The sequence below is a fragment of the Monodon monoceros genome, unplaced genomic scaffold, assembly GCF_005190385.1.
Source record: "Monodon monoceros isolate NGI ecotype Baffin Bay Population unplaced genomic scaffold, NGI_Narwhal_1 Super_Scaffold_22, whole genome shotgun sequence".
Taxonomy (NCBI): Eukaryota; Metazoa; Chordata; class Mammalia; order Artiodactyla; family Monodontidae; genus Monodon; species Monodon monoceros.
In genome coordinates this window covers 36,875,484-36,890,190 of record NW_021703779.1, presented here as the reverse complement: position 1 = coordinate 36,890,190, position 14,707 = coordinate 36,875,484, and the positions used below count along the sequence as shown (strand labels likewise).

At 38.4% G+C, this 14,707-nt stretch overlaps 1 protein-coding gene across 8 annotated transcripts in view; it reads left to right on the top strand.

Moving 5' to 3' along the window:
• The window catches only part of CASK (calcium/calmodulin dependent serine protein kinase), a 386,526-nt gene that overhangs the window by 189,866 nt on the left and 181,953 nt on the right, over positions 1–14,707 (top strand). For 4 of the 8 annotated variants that reach the window (XM_029240361.1, XM_029240363.1, XM_029240356.1 and 1 more), the window contains exons 4-5: positions 7,977–8,054; positions 13,568–13,640. In XM_029240361.1, coding sequence (XP_029096194.1) covers positions 7,977–8,054; positions 13,568–13,640 — 151 coding nt within the window. Of the gene's footprint in view, positions 1–7,976; positions 8,055–13,540; positions 13,641–14,707 lie in introns of all 8 variants that reach the window. The other 4 variants (XM_029240362.1, XM_029240359.1, XM_029240357.1 and 1 more) reach the window with 1 other exon arrangement.

Genomic DNA, 14,707 nt, shown 5'->3' with positions numbered 1-14,707 from the left:
GGGTCTTGTTTTTGTGTCCATTCAGCAAGCCTGTGTCTTTTGGTTGGAGCATTTAATCCATTCATGTTTAAGGTAATTATTGATATGTACGTTCCTGTGACCATTTTCTTAATTGTTTTGGGTTTGTTTTTGTAGGTCCTTTTCTTCTCTTGTGTTTCCCACTTAGAGAAGTTCCTTTAGCATTTGTTGTAGAGCTGGTTTGGTGGTGCTGAATTCTCTTAGCTTTTACTTGTCTGTAAAGCTTTTGATTTCTCCATTGAATCTGAATGAGATCCTTGCTGGGGAGAGTAATCTTGGTTGTAGGTTCTTCCCTTTCGTCACTTTATCATGCCACTCCCTTCTGGCTTGTAGAGTTTCTGCTGCGGAATCAGCTGTTAACCTTATGGGAGTTCCCTTGTATGTTATTTGTCATTTTTCCCTTGCTGCTTTCAGTAATTTTTCTTTATCTTTAATTTTTGCCAATTTGATTGCTAGGTGTCTTGGCATGTTTCTCCTTAGCTTTTTCCTGTATGGGACTTGCTGTGCTTCCTGGACTTGGGTGACTAGTTCCTTTCCCATGTTAGGGAAGTTTTTGACTATAATCTCTTCAGATATTTTCTCTGGTCCTTTTTCTCTCTCGTCTCCTTCTGGGACCCCTATAATGGGAACGTTGTTGTGTTTAATGTTGTCCCAGAGGTTTCTTAGGCTGTCTTCATTTCTTTTCATTCTTTCTTCTTTATTCTGTTCTGCAGCAGTGAATTCCACCATTCTGTCTTCCAGGTCACTTATCCGTTCTTATGCCTCAGTTATTCTGCTATTGATTCTTTCTAGTGTAGTTTTCATTTCAGTTATTGTGTTGTTCATCTCTGTTTGTTTGTTCTTTAATTCTTCTAGGTCTTTGTTAAACATTTCTTGCATCTTCTTGATCTTTGCCTCCATTGTTTTTCGGAGGTCCTGGGTCATCTTCACTATCATTATTCTGAATTCTTTTTCTGGAAGGTTGCCTATCTCCACTTCATTTAGTTGTTTTTCTGGGGTTTTATCTTGTTCCTTCATCTGGTACATAGTCCTCTGCCTTTTCATCTCGTCTGTCTTTCTGTGAATGTGGTTTTCGTTCCACAGGCTGCAGGATTGTAGTTCTTCTTGCTTCTGCTGTCTTTTCTCTGGTGGATGAGGCTATCTAAGAGTCTTGTGCAAGTTTCCTGATGGGAGGGACTGGTGGTAGGTAGAGCTGACTGTTGCTCTGGTGTGGAGAGCTCAGTAAAACTTTAATCCGCTTGACTGCTGATGGGTGGGGCTAGGTTCCCTCCCTGTTGATTGTTTGGCCTGAGGCAACCCAACACTGGAGCCTACCTGGGCTCTTTGGTGGGGCTAATGACAGACTCTGGGAGGGCTCACACCAAGGAGTACTTCCCAGAACTTCTGTTTCCAGTGTCCTTGTCCCCAAGGTGAGCCACAGCCACCCCTCACCTCTGCAGGGGACCCTCCAACACTAGCAGGTAGGTCTGGTTCAGTCTCCCCTGGGGTCAGTGCTCCTTCCCCTGGGTCCCGATGTGCACACTACTTTGTGTGTACCCTCCAAGAGTGGAGTTTCTGTTCCCCCGAGTCCTGTCGAAATCCTGCAATCAAATCCCACTAGGCTTCAAAGTCTGATTCTCTAGGAATTCTTCCTCCCTTTGCTGGACCCCCAGGTTGGGAAGCCTGACATGGGGCTGAGAACCTTCACGCCAGTGAGTGGACTTCTGTGGTTTAAGTGTTCTCCAGTCTGTGAGTTACCCACCCAGGAGTTATGGAATTTGATTTTACTGTGATTGTGCCCTTCCTACCATCTCACTGTGGCTTCTCCTTTGTCTTTGGATGTGGGGGTGCCCTTTCTGGTGGGCTCCGGTGTCCTCCTGTTGATGATTGTCCGGCAGCTAGCCATGACTCTGGCGTTCTCACAAGGGGGAGTGAGAGCACGCCCTTCTACTCCGCCATCTTGGTTCCTCCAGCAGAAGAGAAGTTTAGATTGGCAGTTATTTCGATTTAAGATACCTTTCCACTGTATTCTGGCTTCCACTGTTGCTACTAAAAATTGGCTATCAGTCTAAGAGTCCATTGTTTTCACTGTTTGTGAGATTTTCTATTTTCCTTTGGTTTCCTGCAGTTTTCACTGATATGTATCTAACTATAGATATCTTGCTTGATGTTTAGTGGGCTTTTCAAATCAGTGGATTGGTATCTTTAATCATTTCTGGGTAATTATCAGCCGTTGTATTTTCAGTATTGCTTCTGCTTCATTTTCTTTTCACTTTTTAAATTAAACTTCAATAAAATACATGGTGACTTTCTCACTGTAATCTTTTATGTTTCTTATCCTCACTTTTATATTTTCCATGTTTTATCTCTCCTTGCTTCAATCTGATTATCTTCTGGTTCACTAATTTTCTCTTCTATCTAATCTGCTCAAATTCTTAATTTTGATTTTATGTTTTTCCATTCTGAAATTTCTTCTTGCTACTTTTTCAAATCTGTAGTGTCACTTTTGATGATTTCTTGTTTCTTACTGAAGTTTTTAAATTCAGCTTTTATCTCCATGGTAAGCATTGGGGTTTTCCTATGATACCAGTAAGACATACCAGAATATATTCTATACCCCACTTTTCAAAACACAGCTCTTTATGATTCCAGCCTGGGGTGTAAGGTATTTTATCAGAGCCTTAGCCTTTGATGGGCTCTTCTGAGGTGTGCCAAAGGAATAGCTCTGTCTCTCCTCTTGGATCACTCTGCTGCAAAAGAAGTTGGACCCTGTAAATCTCCATCTGACTGCCCCCTTCCACTTCTCTCGAGCTCCCCAAAAGTGAAGCCTCCTGCCTCCACAGCTGCCTTCTTTCCAGAGCCCCTCCCTATCCCCAGGGCAGAAGCAGCTCTTGCTCACTTCTTTGAGCTCTAATCCTTTCTCTGTTCTCACTAGGTAGTTTTTCACTCTTTATGCTGGTGATTCTTTAATGCTTAAATTTTTTTTTTTTATTTCGTGCAGTCTTTGTAGTTGTTTCTGTCACCTTCAGGGGAAATGCTGGTCAGAGAAATCCAGATTTGATCTGTCCTTTACAGTGTTTCTCAAAGAATAGTTTGCAGACACATTCCAATCTACCAGCCATTTACTCCTCTATAATGAGATAAGAACAGAAATTGAGACTAAACGTCTAGAAACTGTTAGAGTAATTTGACATTGCTGTGAAATCGTAGCACATGATTTTGTATGTTGTAAAAAGTATTAGTTGTTAAAATACCTGAGGGGGGAAAAAGCTAGCCCTTCACCACAGTTAATTTGAGAAGCACTGTCATACAATCAGGTACAAGTCTCCTACAAGCCTCCTCTTTCTCTGCTTTTGCAGAATACATTGTAGAGGAGGGAAAAAAACCTTTCCTCTATACTTTTTGGTTACATGACTGAGGCCTGCAAATTAAACTGGCAAATGACAGATTAGCAGGAGAAAAGATTTTCATTCGCACATGGTGGGTGGGGGACATGCTCACAGAAAAAAGTGAAAGCCACAGAGACCCAGAGGCTTATATACCATTTTAACAGTGAAAGTAAAGAAACTAGACAAGAGAAGGGGGGAGTTTGGGCATCTGGGGTTGGGGGTAAATTGTGGGAAGGTGATCGGAAAATATATGGTAAATAAGAGTTATTTAGTAAGGTTTATTACACAGGTAAGAGTAGTTTTCTTCTTCCCGGTACATGAGAGGGGAACACCTTTACAAAAGGAAATTTCTGTCACCTTTACAAAGGGAAATTTATGTCCTGTTTTTAGGCAGAATGGAGGAGAGTACAGCATTCTTCCTGTATCTGCTGATTTTCGATTGCCTTCAGTTCAAAATAATCCTGTGCTAAAGTGGCATATTTTGGGTGGCATATTCTGATTCCCTTCAACATACAGCCAGCCATACCTTGTGCCTCTAGACCTGTGATCTGTTTTGTTTGTTTGGAGCATTTGTTTATGGACAGTTTTTAAAAATTTTATAAGTAATGCATGTTTATTACAAAATTTTAAAAATTCAGATAGATGAAGTGGGGGAGGTAAGATCATTCATAATCCCATCACTTTTCACAATTCAGAGTAAACCTCCCATAGTTTTTCTCTGTGTATAGTATAGAAGCATTCCCCACACTCTTCCTTAGCAGGGTTTCTTCTCTGTCTCATTTACTCCCTCAGAATGGAACCAACTGGGGAAATTCAGAACATGCTTCTTGAAGCTTCTTGGCAGCTCCAGAAACACACTAAGATGGGAAGCCAAAGCGAAAAACAATAGAAGAAGCCTTATAATTGGTTTTTTTTAAGTTTATTTATTTATTCATTATTTATTTTCGCTGTGTTGAGTCTTCATTGCTGTGTGCGGGCTTTCTCTAGTTGCAGCGAGTGAGGGCTGCTCTTCATTGCGGTGCGCAGTCTTCTCATTGTGGTGGCTTCTCTTGCTGTGGAGCACGGGCTCTAGGCATGCAGGCTTCAGTAGTTGTGGCACGCGGGCTCAGTAGCTGTGGCGCACAGGCTTAGTTGCTCCATGGCATGTGGGATCTTCCCGGACCAGGGCTTGAACCCCTGTCCCCTGCATTGGCAGACGGATTCTTAACCACTACGCCACTAGGGAAGTCCCATCATTGTTTTTAAAATCATATTATCAGATAAAGTTTATCAAAGAATTAAGACATTGAACTTTTTGTTCAAGGTTATTATATTAGGATTGTATGCATTATGAATATGTATATTTTAAGTTTCTGTGATGAATAAAATTTGCATGAATAGCAGTATTTTTAGTTATTTCTGTATCTCATAAAATTTAAAATTAATGGATTGCCTTTTTTACTTTAATATCAATTAGTGTTGCAATTAACTAATCAACTAGCTTCAATAATAGAAAATTACTTTCACAGTAATGACTTACTTTCCGACTAAACCCTCATAGAGCATGCCGGCATGTTTTAGAAGTTCCATAGGTTTTTTTTTTTTTTTTGGTACCCCTGGTTATGAACCATTGTATTAAAAAAATGTATAATAGCCAAAAGATCCCATTTATAATAGCAACTAAAAATATAAAATGCCTGGGGGGGGACCCAATAATCAATATTTGGAACTAATGTGAAGAAAACCTTAAAACTGTAACTTAGAGACATGAAAGGAAATGGCGAGGCATATCATGTTCAAGGATGAGAATATTAAGAAAATGTTAATTTCTACTGGTTAATCTATAAATATAATATTATTTCAGCCAAAATATAAAAAATTTTTAGCATTTGAGAAACTAATTTTAAAGTTCAGCTGGGAGAAAAAACTCATAAGAAAATGTTTACAAAGAATAATAATGAAATGAGACTTATTTTGCCAAATATTAAAATATACTATTGCAGAATTAAAAATGGTATGGGACTAGATACAAAAATAGTGGAAAAGAGTAGAAACCTAAAAATACCTTGGTGTGTGTATATGTAAATGTAGAAATTGTCATTTCAAGTACTAGTGTTTCAGATATGTCCATGAAAAATGAGTCGATCCATGCTGGTGATTGTAGAACAGGGCAGTAAGCAATTTCCAGTTATTTCCCACTGACTGGTTCCCTCCTTAAGTGTTGCCCTCTCACCACCTTAGTACTTTCTCCTACCCTTAAGATTTTTTTCCCCCTTCCAGATCCCTCCAAAAAAGCCTTCCCTCTAGCTCTAAGGATTCTTATTGCTTTATGATGCAATCAATTTAGATCTCTCCTTTGCCTAACTTCTCTCTTCTAAGTTGAATAGTGCTTATCCTCACATTTCGCAATTAAAAAGGAAAATGCCTAAACAAAACTGTAATTCCCTCACTGTGTGTTTTTAGTCTTCACAGATCAACCAACCAGCTTAAACTGCAGCCAGCTTTAAAAATAGTGCTTTTTTTCTCCCCACAACACAAAGAAATGAGAAATATTCAGCCTCTTTAGTAGGCAAGGAAATGTAAATGAAAGCAATCATGAGTGACTTTTTTTCCTCCTGTCTGATTGGCAAAGATTAAAAAGAATAGTCAGAGGCAAGGTAGAGGAAAGAACACTTTCACACCCAGTAGTGGCAGTATAAATTGTTAAAATATTTCCAGTAGTGTATGTATCAAAAGTATTATTGTCTGTGCCCCTTGACCTAGCAACTCTGCTGGTAGGACTTATACTGCAGCAGATGATCAGGGTTGTTCACAAAGATACATGATCGTGTTCATCCGGGCTTTATTTCTGATTGTGCAAAATGGGCACTGCCATACTTCAGAGTAGACTGAGCCATCATAAAAATTATTTTGGAGAAGAATCCTATTTGACGTTGGAAAAAGTTCGTTGGCTGTGAAATGAAAACTAGGTAAAATTTGTAAAGCCTTGTAAAAATGTGAAAGTATTTTCATTTATGTAAAACCACACCAAGATTTAAATAAGCTATTCATTAAATATTTACTGTGTGCAATAGTATTCTGCCAGGTTTTGGGTGGGAGTATGTTGAAAATATAAAATATACTTGTTCTTTAGGACTTCACCCTATTTTTGAACTGTTGAGCTTGAATGTGTACATTTGTTCCTTGCACACCTAGTAGGTGTAGCTGTAGATAATGGAAAGAACATTAAATATAGATAGGGATTTGAATTCTGTCCCTGTAACATACTTGTCTACTCACTTAGACAACTTGTTTGAGAACGAGAATGATGCTGACCTCATGGGATGATGGGAAGAATGAAGGGAGATATAACAAGGAATGCTTTCCACGATACTTGATGAATAGTAATATTAGTTAGTAATGTTTATTAATTATTATTAATGGATTAGTTATTAATTATAGGTAATAGTAATGAATAGTTAGTTCCTTTGCTTTCCCTTCTGGAAGTCTATTTCCTCAGTATAAAACCTGCAACAGGTATTTTGGTTCCTGAGCTACTAAATAAACGAATGAATGAGATACTGGATTTGAAAACACTTTATAAGACTTAAAGCATTATGAAAATGTTAGCTAACTATTCATTGATATATGTAATAATCTGGCAAAAGTTTCATGTATACACATAAATATGTTTCTATGTAAGTGCTAAATGTTATAATATGGGCTATATAGAGTTGTTATAGAATTTAAGCAAAAGAAGGCCTTAATGTGACTGGTAATCGTTGAGAGGCCTTCCTGGGGAAGGTGAGATTGGAATGGAACCTTGAATTAAGGTAGGTTTTGAATGTGAGAAACAATATATGCAGAAATGTGTGGCAGAAAAAGAAACAAAATGGTATATTCAGGGAGTAGTGTAAGACTAATCTGCGTAGAGAGTGAATTATTCTTGAAAAGTCATTAGACGGGGTAGGTAGAAGAAGCAAGGTATGGCTGAGACAACAAGAAACCTTACTGATCTGGTGAGAAATAGAGAACCATTTTAAGTTTGGAGGCAAGATAGTAACCCTGCGTCACCAGCACATCAGTGTGTTAGAGTATGTTTGTAGCAGTTAACTTTGGTAATGGAAGTATAAACAAAAATAAATTATGGATTAGCTAATTATTTGTTTCCTTTCACAGTATATAGCTTGAATTCCCTTTTAGTGGCGATAACTATAGCTAAATGTTTTAGAATCGTTGTTGTATTCTTAAAATATTACATGATGTGACTAGATACAATTTTGGAATTTGATTCAAAAATATGCCACAACCCCCAACATTGCCCTTTTCTGAGACTTTTTGTTGTGATAACCTAAAGAAAATTTATAGGCAGTTTCCCACACTTTATGTTATTTGATGTTACCATTTGCTTGTTCTTCCTGTTTTTTCCCCCTGTAGATTTTCAATGTTAAGATGGTTATAATGTCCTTTATAATTTATGTCTATTTTTCATCAAAAGAAAGGAGATTTAAATAATTTATTATAATCTTTAGCTGTAAGTCAACTAAAAACTTAGTTACAATGTATTCACTTTCAATGTTTATTTCCTGAAATTTTCTCTTTCCTTATATTCTTTTTCACATTTCTCTACAGTATGGATGGAGCGGATCTGTGTTTTGAAATCGTAAAACGAGCTGACGCTGGTTTTGTATACAGTGAAGCTGTGGCCAGGTATGTAATTTGTATGAACTCCCCAGAAGTAAAGGTAGAAGTAAAAGAAGGAAATGACAAGGAAATCACATGAAGTGGCCTGCTCTTTGAACTGATGACGAGCATACTGCCACTCTTTCTTGCAAGGAGCATCTCTCTTTTAATGTGCATTAGTGGAACCAAACAGTGACTGGAAATGCAAAATATTGAACAATGAATTGATCTATTTATATGGATTTACAGTTTAACATCACTACTGCTATCTTTTCCATTTCTGATGACTTTTATACAAGGAGGAATTTGATAGCTCAGGAACCGTGTAGAATTAAACTTGGGTCTTTTTGTGTGTTTGATTTTTGCTTTTTAGCAGATGTGCCTCATTAGTTCTTCAGTTTGCCTTTTAGTGATAGCAAATTGTTAGGTGACCAGTTAATCTGAGAAAAAGCATAGAACAGTAGAAGGAACAGAAATAAAAGCACAGTTTTTCTGCTGAATATATTTGCTTCAGGCCAGTGTTTGATCTCCCAATCAAGTAGCCACCATTGTTCCAAGTGTAGGAGTTCTTGTAAAGAACTAATGACTCAAAATAAGGATTTAATATGAAAAATCACAAGAGCCATGCACTGGGCCACTTGCTTGTAGATTTGAAGCAGTACAACTTTCTGTTCTGGTGACAACCATATCATAAATACCCACTCCAATAAATTGCCTTTTTAATACCTGGGGTACAGCATCCCTCCTCAGTCACTAACCATAGTATGTTGAAGGGTTCAAACCCACAAGCCCATTAGGATTTATTAAAACTTTCTACCATTTGAGAAGTAGTTACCATTAAATGATTATAACTTTCTCCCTCCTATCATTCTTTTTATAATTATGGCACAATGGACAGATATGGCTGAAAATAGCTTAGAGACTACTTCATGCGACTTTAAGCTTAGAATGGCTTGACTTTCTTCAAATTCTTTGCCCTGCCTTCTCCTCACTGAGGAGCAAGGTCCCCAGTCTCAGGAGATGGAGCAGCCATAGCTATAACACAAGATAAAGAATATACTCAATTGTAGGTAGCTGCTGTTTTGTACTCCTGGAGCTAGGGAGAAGAAGCAAATGAGAGTTTATATATACTAACTTTAATTCCTTCTTTTAACTCCTGATGTATTCATGGTAGAACTGAGGCTAAATATCCTTTTTTCTTTTGTGCCATGTTCACTAAAGCATATTCTAGGGTTTTCTTTTTTTTTTTAATCCCATTTTACTCGTTTTGAATTCTTATCACAGTTTAAAATTTTTATTTTGTATTGTGTTTCAGAATTAAAAAGCATTCTTTAATACCAAAAGTAGTCAATGCTGTCTTGATTTTTCTTATGACACAGTGGTAAACCACTTTCTTCTACTAAATGAAACTCTCAGACTTTTGCATATCATTGTTCATATTTATTTCTTTAAGAATTTGAGTTTGGGGCTTCCCTGGTGGCGCAGTGGTTGGGAGTCCGCCCGCCGATGCAGGGGTCGTGGGTCCGTGCCCCGGTCCGGGAGGATCCCGCGTGCCGCGAAGCGGCTGGGCCTGTGAGCCGTGGCCGCTGGGCCTGTGCTCCGCGACAGGAGAGGCCACGGCAGTGAGAGGCCCGCGTACCGCAAAAAAAAAAAAAAAAAAAAAAAAAGAATTTGAGTTTTGTATTTTCCCATATTGATATCTTTTAACAGCAGCATCAAATAGGGAAAACTAAAAATTCTAGATGTTGATTTTATAAAAATAGTGAAGCTTGATGGAGGAAGATGACGTTTTCCTTTTGGAACCACAAAAACACTGGGGTACCTGGCATATAGGCTGTCAGAGTTGATGTTAAACCAGTACCGCTTTTACTCTGTTCCCTACTCATCCCTATCACTTTTCCTTAACTTTGAGCCTGCCTCTGCCACTGGACTAGATGTTAGGATAGGGAGAATAGTAGTGTTGTAGAGGTGATGTCATACAGTGAAATGACTTGAGTTCTCTCCCAATCTTGAGATTTATAGAAAAGTTAGATGTTTATATATATCAAGATGATTGTATATCAATCAAGCCTGTTGATTTTAAGATCTACCTATATTGCTGTTAAAATGGTGATTTTATGAAAGGAACTTTCCAGAATGGACCAGAAAAGAGTAGTATTGGGATCAGTAAGTGACACTGCATAGAGAGTGGTTTGGCACAATTGATTAAAAACCCTTCCTAAAAATGACAAAAGGGAGTGGCCTCAGAAAGTATGATTATGTATGTCCCCTACTGCAGAGTACCAATGACCATGTAACAAGGGCACGTAAATCCTTCCTTTGGTTTAGAGCGTTCAACCAGATGACTTCTACCTTCCTTCTCTCTGATTCTGTGATTCTTTGTTGGAAAATTCAGCTTGCATTAGTTATTCTAGTGAGACCAATTGCAAGAAGACTCTGAGACACCAAGTAATCGTATTGATAATGTTGTTTTTCTCCAACTGGCTGAGCGTCGAGAGGAGCAACAAAGCATGACATGAAAGAAAACTGCGTTCAGTCCTTACAACCCAATTAGTGATTACCTCTGTTCTTTCAGAGGTGGTGAGTTGTGGAGCAGGCTAACATATAGGATCAGATTATCAAATCAAACTGTCACAAATCAGAGAGATATTCTTCCCTAGCACCAGGCTTTACTAAACAGTTATAAGGATATGAGCAATCAAAAGGCTCAGCTGAAGCAAACAGAGATCTGGGCCTTTTAAGGGCAGCTCCTCACTTCATTCCTTCCTGCATCAGAAATGCACCTCTGGCCCAGAATAGATGAGGTCTCTACGTGAGGTTTGTGAGATTCCACACACAGAGGGGAGCATTTAAATTATGAAACATCTCCATTGTGTATCTTGGAGAGTTGTATAGCTTACATGACATCTTCCAGGAAGCCATTCATGCCTCAGAGATCCTGGTTCTGTTTATCGTAGGTAGTCCTTAGCCAGGAACATTCTGTTAAGGGAATTCCAGAGATAAGCTTTCTTCAGCCTAGCAAAGAGCTTTTTTAAGTGTAGTCTTTTTTTGCCCAGAGTTGCCAAAGAGAGTAGGCTGAGTCACCTCCCTTCTTTTCTTCCACCCCCAAAATACCTCCTTCCAAAGGAAGTGAGAGGATTGCTGGCCAGCTCTTTTCTTTCCACAGAGTTATCATCATTCCTGATCCTTAGGGATGGAGACAAACATAGATATTGATGAGTTTCTCTGAAAGTATAGGCCACCATGATGCTTCATGAAATGAAGCTTTTTGATTAAAGTTTAGTCAGCAACTCTCTAGAATGTATATGGGTGGATTTTGGTTCTGTAGTCTGCTTGCACACTATTCACATGCACAGCCTCCCAAGGGTCATGACTGGGAGGGTGGAGAAAGATCAGTTTAAATATGTTATATTTGGGGAAAAGAATTCTACCCTGCCCCCACAGAGATTCTAATATGTATGTATATTTGGGTTAAATAATTGAGTATTCGGATTTAAAAATGCTCATTCATTGAGGTTTTTTCTTTTTGAGATAAGAATTTTTTTTTTTTTTAGAATTTTCTTCAGGCTAAGGATAGAAGTGGCTGTCCTAGTGCTAAGTATCCAAAGTAGTCGTGCTGTTAGGTATAAGCTAGGTCCATATTACCTAACTTAAGCTTACCTACTATTCCAGTGTTCACACCTAGATGCACAAATAGGCTGTTCCTAAATCTTGACTAAATTTGATAATAATAGACTTAACCTTTGTAGCATGCTTTAGAGTTTTTAGAAACTAGAGTTTTTCACACTTGTTATCTCTGCCATTTCGGGGGGTCACAGATCCTCCAAAGCATGATTTGAACCAGGAAAGGGCCACAACACCAAGTTAAGAACCCCTAACTTAAACAGAAAGTTAATTTCAACCGCACTGGCCCAGGCAAAGAGTATGTGACCGTGACCCGCCATGTGTACATTTGCAAAGTAAGAAAAATTGGACATCACAACTGCAGGAGCCTGGCTCCTTCTGCTTAGAGCCCAGTTGTGAGGAGACAATGATAAGTACAGGAACAAAGCCTGGGGGTTTTTATTCCCCTGCCTTTCATTTTTAAACTAGAACCTTCTGATCAATTCTAATACATGAAATAATGCATATGCTAATTAGAGGGACATTGATGTGAGTTTGGCTAGATAGTAGCATACCAAAGAGGGAACTCAATGGAAATGTCTTAATTTTAAAGCAGGAGTGGAGAAAATTTTTATTGGTCTTGAGTCACAAGCACACACACAAGGTCATTTGTAAGTACCATTAAATTATTTAGTTTTTATTTTAAAGTGTGGGGAATAAAAGATCTGGATAGAAAAAAACAAAATGCAATAAATACTAAGCAATAATTAATGTTAAGTATATTGCATTTCTGTGTCATGGCTAGTTGGGAAGGAAAAGGGGAAAGTGAGAAAGGAAGAGGGATAGTAGGGGGAAAATGACAGATATGAAGGGAATAAAATTCAGAGGAAGAGAAGATGAGAAAGACCCTCAAAGAAGAAACAGTGGGATTACAGAAGAACTTCAGAATGGAGGGAAGGAAATCGAAGTAAGTTCTGAAGTAATACTGAATGAACTGCTCTTGTCACACCCTGTGGCTAGTTGACTCTGTTACCTTTTTGGTTTTTTTTTTTGGCGGTACGCGGGCCTCTCACTGTTGTGGCCTCTCCCGTTGCGGAGCACAGGCTCTGGACGCGCAGGCTTAGCGGCCATGGCTCACAGGCCCAGCCGCTCCGCGGCATGGGGGATTCTCCCGGACCGGGGCACGAACCCGCATCCCCTGCATCGGCAGGCGGACTCTCAGCCACTGCGCCACCAGGGAAGCCCATTTTTAAGGACTGTTCTTTAAAATGCTTGCTCCTCCTCTGTTCTTCACCTGGACCCAGTGCGGAGCCTCTGTGGACCCTGATGACCTTGTGAGGAGTTTGACTTCCTAGGACTTAGGCCCAGAAGGAACTCTGCTTTGTTCAAGGATGCCCCACTAAAACTTGATTATGTTGCAAAAAGAAATTGTAGAGGCATAAGAGGGTTCTTCTTTCTTGTTTGTCCTTAAAGCTAAATGGAAATAAGACAGAGAGCCAGCCTCTGCTGGCAGATAAAAGGTTCCCACCCCTTTAGTCAGAATCCTTGGTGTACCTCTGAGCACTGGTCACTTAATAGCAATCCAGTGTAACTAAGTAGAATTAACTGAGTGTCAGAAAACTTTTTCATGTTTTAAGCTTGAATTTTTAGTTTGCAGAGCTATTTTAGTTATGAACTGTGTGAAATTCCTTTGACTTAGATATCTCAGAAAATACAGAACGCATTAATTCTTCATAAAGCTCATAAACTTATGCATCTGCCAACTTTTTCATTACTAAGGTGCACATTCCACCAATCTTGTCTACTCAAATGAAAAGTGTCCGTGGGCAGTGAGTATGAAGGTGGGAGTTATAAACTAGGGACACTGTACATTAAGTTTTAAAAATATAAGGGTTTTTTTTTTTTTACAGTTTTAGATTTCTTTTGTTTTTCTACAGTCATTACATGAGACAGATACTGGAAGCTCTACGCTATTGTCATGATAACAACATAATTCACAGGGATGTGAAGGTAAGTCATTTTTATCACTAACTTTAATATTTGTGAATAGAAACTAACTTATAGCAATGATAAGAATTAGAAATTTTTCTTTAGTGTTCTTATAAAGAGTAGCTTAAAGTTAATTTTACTTACAAATAAAAATTTGTTTAACTGGTTTATATGTGGAGAGTTGTACTAGTTCTTAATAGGAACACTTTTTTATCATTTCAATTTCCTTATTTTTATTAAAATATACACACATTCTAAAATTCTGTTATTCCTCCTTCGCCATTATGTGTGTAAGAGAGAAGTGTGAAAATCCAACAAATAGGAAGAACCAAACAATATCCTATACTAAGTTAATTGGGGGGAAATTAGAATTTGGTTTATATAGTAAAAGTTCATCACACACTTATATTTTCTTAATGTTGCAATGTAGAATAGTTAGCATTTTATTTTCTTTGCAGAGAGTTTTTTAAAATAGTCTGAAATCGTAATTATAAATGCAATATAGTTTGTACCCTTAGGAATATGAATATTACCATTATTCAATCTTTATGCCTGTTTAATCCCAGTATCAAGTTTATGAGAACTGTCAGTCCCTGGCTTATAAGGTGTCAGGTAGGACATGGAGGCATGCAAGAAAGGAAGCCATGGGCCTTCCTCCTGATGCCTACCCCCTTTCAAGGCCTCGAGTCACTAAGAGCCCCTGTGGTCTCTCTGGCCCTGTTGTCTACTTTCACGTGCTCCTGTTTTGTCACTGGCCTCTCTCTAACCCGCAGCATCCACAGATATGGCGCTCTCCTTCCCTCAAGATGTATTATCAAAGGCCTGGCTTCTTTAATGTATTTTAATGGTTAAGAAAATTAAGTAGAATTTAGTTAAATTTTCTATAACGTTTGGGAAATTTTAACTGAAATTCTTGTGGTTAAAAGCTGAGGGCAAGCATGAGCAATTCCAGATCAATCTGGTAGAATGTTATAATAGCAATGAAAAATAATTGGAGAAATGCACAGAATACACATTAGTGTAAATTAGTTGTAAAATGTCTTATTCTTTTTAAATGTGGTAATAGGAAAATGATATTATTATCGCCA